The 7,296-nt window shown below is 45.5% G+C and overlaps 1 protein-coding gene across 1 annotated transcript in view; it reads left to right on the top strand.

The window, feature by feature from the left end:
* The first annotated feature begins 265 nt into the window (after nt 1–265).
* Nucleotides 266–7,296, top strand: part of epha5 (EPH receptor A5) — a 57,903-nt gene continuing 50,872 nt past the window's right edge. The window contains exons 1-2 of the mRNA XM_008278056.1: nt 266–365; nt 5,157–5,221. Coding sequence (XP_008276278.1) covers nt 266–365; nt 5,157–5,221 — 165 coding nt within the window. The remainder of the gene's footprint in view (nt 366–5,156; nt 5,222–7,296) is intronic.

The following is a 7,296-nucleotide window of genomic DNA, read 5'->3' as shown; positions in this document are numbered from 1 at the left end:
CTTCACTCCGCCCCCCTCCGGCGCGCTGCCCGCCTTCCCAAAACCGGAGCGCACTCCGCTCCTCAGTTACCTTCCTCCAGCCGCCGCAGAACAGGAGCTCCATCCCTCCGAGCGGACGCATGACGAGACAGATGGTTCCGGTCCGTGTCCTGGTGTTCTGCTGACCCAAACTGCTGTTGTTTACTAAAAGAAAACAAAAAAAGAAAAAAATCTCCCTCCTGTCACCGGTTTTGGCTCTTTTTTTTTTTTTTTTTTTGGATGCGCCATGCAATCTCGTTGGTGGAGTTGTGGCATCCGGCTGGTGGCGTGGACGTGGATGTGGAGTGTGGCGCTGCTCGGAGCGGGGTGCATCCCCGCAAACGAAGGTGAGACGCGTTTTAACGACGCCGCTGTCTGGGCGCACGGCTGCGCTTTAATTGGCTCTGAAAAGTCCTGTTCGGGTAAAGGTCCGTCACCGCCGCGCTGCGCCTCTGACGCCGTTTGACGGGAGAAAAAAAAAAAAAAGAGGTCGTCTGTAGAAATGAACACGAGCGGATAATCTTTATGACAGCTGTGTCCCCAAGTCTGTAACGACTCCGTGTTCGGTAGAAGGTGTGTAAACCGGAGGGACCTTTGGACGGAACATGCGTCTGTGGTACCAGCCGTCCTCTGAGGACATGGCAGCGCCGACACGGTGCGCAGCCAAAATCTCTGGATTCATCTGAAACATCTGAGTTTCGTGCAGCCGGTCAGCTTCCTGTACCACACTGATCCTAATGCTGGATTATTGTTCCAAAAATATAAAAGAAGAAGAAGAAACCCGCAGGGATTCCCGGTTCCTTGACCTGATGTTGTGCTTTCATGAGTTCCAACTAATAATGAATCTTAATTCATCTCCCAGCTTCTCTGTTTCTTAGATGAATGCTTGCTTTTGGACTTTTACTCCCAACTTGCCTTTAATTCCGTCATAGAACCACCTGAGGTTGAGCTGAAGATGGACCTGCGTCTTCAGAACCGGCCTTTGCTGCCTTTAACCTCTGAGTCCAACCTGCAGACGGTGACTCACCTGCATTAATGTTACATGTCTGCTCAGATGTGACCGTTTTCATTTGAAACCGCTCATAATTCTCCACAGTTGTTCCTCCCAAACGCGCACAGCAGGTTGCAAACCAGCAATTTTCATACCAACTGAACTAATGTGCACCTGCATTGTCCTGGAGTAGCTGGAGCGGAGACGACAGTCGAGTTAAACACATGATGCCATTTTAACAAAGGGCCACAAACAACACAGAGGAAAGGAGGATAAAACAGAGTGTCAGATATTGTTCCCACGCTATTGTCGGCAGAGCGAGCAGCGTTTTAATAGCTCCAGATGAAGGCCATTGTTTGGGGGCTATTAGACGGCATTATCCGGGAAAGAGAGCACATCCGTCAACCTGAGTATTCTCCTCATGGCAGATTTATTTGGTCAAAGTTTACGTCTACAGAAGTGATTCCCAACGTGGGAGAGTTCTGCAGGACGTCGTTTAAAGTTCAGCCTGGTTCTGCCTTTGTTTGGGTTCAGTCACCACACGTTGGGTTCATGCATTCATCCTTTATGGGATCAGCTCCGTTTTGCCACGCTTCCATAAAAGAGGGAAAAAATAGGAGTTCAATGACTTCTGAGGTTTGTGGTTTCAGCCACCGACACCAGAACTGGCAGTAAAAATACTTGAGTTCTTATTTTGATGAAACACAAACGCTCCAGGCTGAAGAGGACGAAGACAGAAGTTCTCCATTTGATCATTTACATCCCAGAATGACTCCGACGTTGGTCCTCTGCTCGGCTCTCCAGCAGCTCTTTTAGTTTCCTGCGAGCGCTCTCTCTTAAATTTTGCCTCGAAAAGCCACGAAACTTCCACTTAACCTAAAATAAGGCTGCTGAGCTCCTCAGCCGTCAGGAAGCGTTCGCCAGAGGCTGCCGCTCGACACAAATTTTAGATTAATTTGGCACATATTTGCATCGCAATGGATAATCATACCATTGCATGCATAATTGGAGAGGAGACAGAAGCCCGTAATTAAACTAGCCTATTCTCTCGTTGGACTAATTTTTTTTTTAATTGGAAAAGAGAGAAAAAAAAAAATAGGATTCAGCACATTTTTTTTTTTCAGCTTGACTTATTTGAGAGATCTGTGTGATGTGAACGTGTCGTCACAATAATGCGGCTGTTTGTCAGATTAAAGTTCATCGAGGTGACTTCCTAACAGGACAAAATAAGACATTCCCAGTTCTTCCATGAAGGTGTACATGTGTTCGTAGCAGTGGGACCAGTTTACCTGCGTTGGTGACGCCCCTGATCAGTGGTTTAGAGGAGAAGTTCGTCAGTCCCTTGTGTTGGAGCTGATCCATTCTTATTTAACGTCTCAGAGCAGAGCCAGATGAGAGACTGTGATTGTGTTTGATTAATCCACATGTCTGACATATGACGACGAGATGAGTAACGTGAGCCGGTGCTTCAGGGACTTTGTGTTGGTGGTGATACTGATCAAATGAGGAATCTGAGAAAATTGCAGCAACGTTTGTCTCTCTGTCAGCGAGAGAGGGAAGGCCTTAAGGCCCGGAGCGGTTCATGCTAACATGTAAATGCCACAATCAGGCATCACGAGAGGCAGATAGGAGGGAAAAGAGGCGACTAGGCAAAGGAAACAACATGTTTTCTGCTTCAAACATGGGCTCCATGAGTCCGTCCAGGCCCACCGGGGTCGAGTTGAAACTCACCTGATGCAGAGGAGCCAAACGGTTTGAATATAAACACTGCGACGGCCTTGTGCGTCGCAGAATGAGCGCTCAGCCGTCGTCCCGGCGAGGATTTTGTCAGTCCTCCCGTTGCTGAAAATCCACTCGACATATTTGAAATGCGTATCCTTGAAGTAATGTCACTGAAGACTTTAAATCACTCCACTCACTCAGCGGTGATGACTTTTAATAATAAGTTCTGTAGATCATTGTCACAGCCGAGCTCTAACTTGTTAGGTGGTTTGATCCTTGGAGAGAGCGAGAGAGGGAGTGAAAGAGGTAACGTATCCCCTATGATCTAGTTCAGTATCACTTATCTCTTCTTTATGGCCTAATTAGTTGTCTAATCGCCTCCTAAGGACATCTTTTATTATTCTCGGCAGAACAGTGGAGACAGTAAGACGAGTTATATGTGTGTGTGTGGTGTGTGTGGTGTGTGTGTGTGTGTGTGTGTGTGTGTGTGTGTGTGTTGGCAGGGCTTGTTGCAGCGTATTGAAGTTCCTGAGCCAGCTTCTTTTCAGCCTCATGTTTTGTTCTGCATACATCAGTGCGGCCTCTCGCTGCAGATCTTTTATTTTTTTATGGATGTGTGTGTCGGTGTTGGCGTTGGGCTTTTTGCAGGAGGACCGGCTGTTTTATGACGCTGCTTATCATCGCACATGTAACTGTAAATGTCACGCTGAGCGGCTGCTTATGAATGTGGCCAGTATTTATGGCTAATTGATTGACCTTTGCACATTTTGCTTTGCGTCGACGTAGCGCTCAGGGGTTTGTCTTTTTTGTTTTTTTGCTGAACACTGGCTGGTTAACTTGTCCAGATATATTGTTAGCTTAAGTTGGACATATAGTCACTTTCACCAGCCTGGCTGCTCTTGAGGCTTCACTTAAACCAGAGGAAGTAGGTCTCCGAATGTGAAATCCATTTTTATTTGTGTGGGGAAACAATTGACATATCAAATATTAAATTTTGTGCCCCTTAGTAAGTCTTAAATTTGTAAATTAGTCAGAGATTCTGCATGTGACCGTATGTGCTTCCATCCACGCCCTGGCTGCTAACATGCTCCACCATCGGCGAGCTTATCTATGGATCATGAAGTTGGACTTTCTCTCCTATTGTTTGGGTGCACATCGTGTCCGACGCAGAGCAAGTCAAACGTTATCGCTCAGGAGATAAAGAGACTGAACTCCGGCCTGAAAGAACTTGAGCCGCGTTTACGATGCGTTCGGCGGCGACCAGACGGGTTTTAGAGCTGCGTGTAGGACAGATACTTCACACGTTCATGTGACTGATGAGGCTGCTGAGTTTGTTCTGACCCAGTCATCTGGATATAATGATTAGCCACCTGCCACCATCACCCACCTGCCTGTTTTCCCAACATCCGACCAAACCTGACTGTTCACTGAGACTCTAAGCAGATGTTGTCGTACCAACCGGCCACCAGCGATGGTGCTGCAGCTGGAAACCGTGTTCACCTTCAGTTTGGCCTCCAAACGTATCCAGAACCTCCCACATGAGCTCACAGTGGCGTCGGTTTGATGCCTTTTTGTTGTTGTTGTTGTACAAGAGGCGCTAAGACGCAGCTCATGAGACTCCAGACAAGACGGAGATGTAAGCATGTTGGAGGAGCAGAGTGGTCAAGTAATTGCACTTGACAGCTTTCAGCTGAGAGCCTGAGCAAGGACGTCTTTTTTTTTTTCGTTCTTTTTTTCTTAAATGGATGAGTCTGGGCTGCGAGTTGTGTTGCAGACGCTCTATTGTGTGCGAGCATAAAGCTTGAGGGGGAGTTTTTGGTCAACAAGATGCAACATGCTCGGCTCCACTAAAACGAATGTGAATGAATGTCAGTCCTTGACTCGTGCACCTGCTCGTTTTTGGCATTTAGACGACTATGCGCTGAAATTTCAATCAAATCCTCGCACATTAACAGCACCGTAGCATATTATACAAATGGGAACGTGTTCTTTCATTCTGCCAGCTATCAGACGTATCCCGGGATGATATTACTTTTTCACCTAATTTGATTTTTATGTCGGAGTTTCAGTTTTTTGACAAACGCACTTCAACAGAAATCGTTTAGTTTTGGCCGAGATCGTGTCTGAGAGTCGACACCAATGCAGACCACTTATTAAGGCTCCGTTTGTGATTTAAAGTTTTATTCATTATGAAAACTTACTTTTTAATGTGCACTGAATTTAGCCTTCATTAGCTGAATACGTATTATTTAAGTGAGAAAAGGAGAAATATCTCCACCTGAAGAGGTCACCAGTGCATGTCTGGATGGAAACCACATGAAAAGAGGATCTGAAGCTGATAGAAGTTTATTTCTTCTTCATTTTTTTGCTTTTAATGAATCCGTTGGTTCTCTGTCTGTGCCTAAGACTCTTTATTTTTTAACAGTGAACCTGCTGGACTCGCGCTCTGTGATGGGAGATCTGGGATGGGTGGCCTACCCGAAGAACGGGGTGAGTATCGCCCTCAGGAATCAAATACGTGTTTTAAAGGGTTGTCACATCTGACGAACACTAAATCTTTATTACAGATGTTGTGGTGACGCCTAAAACTTTAAGTTACCAGTGATCGTGTTGGTATGGATCGGTTGCATTTTTGGTTTGTTGAGTAGAGATGCTCAGAACATAACGTCATTTAAACGTCTTTGTAGAGTTACAAGATTCATTTAATAAGTTCCTCATCAGCAAAGTAAATGTCTAATATGTACAGTTCAGGTAGTTTAAAGAGTAAACTCACTTTTTAGTGGTGCCAGAAGACGTTTAATACTTTATTATTTCCAGGTTCTTCATTTGTTTTATCAAGGTTAAAGGTCGTTTCATTTCCAGGAACTCTCAGTTCATTATCGGGGTAAATTGAATTCATGAATAAGATATTGAAAGTCACCACGGAATATATTATTCTCAAGCCAGGAATTGAATTTCCATTTCCAAGTATTCCCAAGGTGAAGTCTAATTAGAGAATGACTTACTTGAGTTATAAAACAGTTATTTTACGGCATTAGAGTGTATTTTAATGAAAGAGAAATGGTGCTTAAAACTATTTATTAATGACTTCCAGAATCCAGCCTCAGCTCACCAGACGTTTTACAACCGTTGCTCAGAAAAGCTGCGTTCCTCCTTCCTCCAGGGGGTTTGTGTTGCTGCTGTCGGTCTGAACAGGAATCCGTTCGTGCATCCGTTTGATCCACACGGAAAATCTCTCATATAGTCGCAAGTCCCGTCTGCAAACAGGCAGCCATATACACCGGACCGATAGTGCTGACCGCGGCGTTTCCTCGGCTCTGGGTATTCACATCACGGCCCGCTCGCTGGCTGTATGGAGATGGAGAGATAGTGCTGACAAAAGCAGCCGTATGCGCAATCATATTAATGAAGATGTGATTATGGAGTGTGTGTTTTCAACAATGCAGCTGCATAAATAACCACATTTAGGACAGACAGAGGGAGAGAGGAAATAAAAGGCACGATAAGACAATGTAAGGATCTCATAATTATATCCTAATTAGCTGTTAGCTGTTCGTATTCAGCTACTGCACGTTTTAGGATGACTTTTTTTTTTTCTATTTAATTTGTTGTCTGACACTGAAATTATAATAGCCATTGTTTGTTGAACAGCACCCCATCTGCAGCGTACTCACACACACACACACACACACACACACACACATTCACACTTCGATTCTTGGCTAAATGAGATGTTGAAAAAGTTTTTATTTTTTTATTTTTTTGAGGCCCATCTTCCAGATGGTTCATTTCATCCCTGCTTTTCTGCTCTTCCCTTCATCCCCATCATTGCCTGCCCTCTCATCCTTTCTTTTTTCTGCCTTATTGCCGCCCCTCCCATCCTTCCTCCTCCCTGAACATTCGCTCGGCTCCTTATCCCCGTTTTCTTCTCATTCTCGTCATCTGCTTGTCTTTTCATCTCACCATCTTCGCTTTGCTCCCCTCCCTCCTGCTTTGCTTTTCCTTGGTGCATGTTTGTCAAAACGTGCATTTAAACCAAATGGGGCAAAGTAAGGGCCTTAAAATGCGTCTGCAATCTGATGGACGACCTTGAACACTTGGATGCATTTCAGTGGATTCAGTGACGCTAAACAGAACATAATTAACAGAGAAATGTTTTGAAGTAGACGAGTGAAACACTTTAGTGGCATCAATGCAGATCCACACAGATCTCCTTGAAGTCATGTGATCACATGATGGTGGTCTGGATGCAAAGTCTGTCAGCGTAACTCAAGGCTGAAGGCCCAACCCACCAATCACCGCGTCCTATTTTACACTGAACGTTATGAGCAGACGTAATGACTCGTATCTCTGCAGCTTTGATGCTTCGGTGGTTGCTAACCAGCTAGCGCTGGCTCCGTCCCACCCCTGTTTCCCTACCTGCTGGCCGGCCAGGTTGCTGCTGGGGCAGTTCCTGATGCCTTTCCAGTCCGTCTCTTATCCTGCAGATGGACTCCACCGTCCCGGTCTGCAGCTGGAGGAGGTGGTTGGTTATCTGATCACAGGTGGACTTTATGGCCGGATAA

Source organism: Stegastes partitus, unplaced genomic scaffold (genome assembly GCF_000690725.1).
Source record: "Stegastes partitus isolate 25-593 unplaced genomic scaffold, Stegastes_partitus-1.0.2 Scaffold114, whole genome shotgun sequence".
NCBI lineage: Eukaryota > Metazoa > Chordata > Actinopteri > Pomacentridae > Stegastes > Stegastes partitus.
The sequence above is the reverse complement of the archived record's forward strand: the minus strand, read 5'-3'. Positions and strand labels throughout refer to the sequence as shown.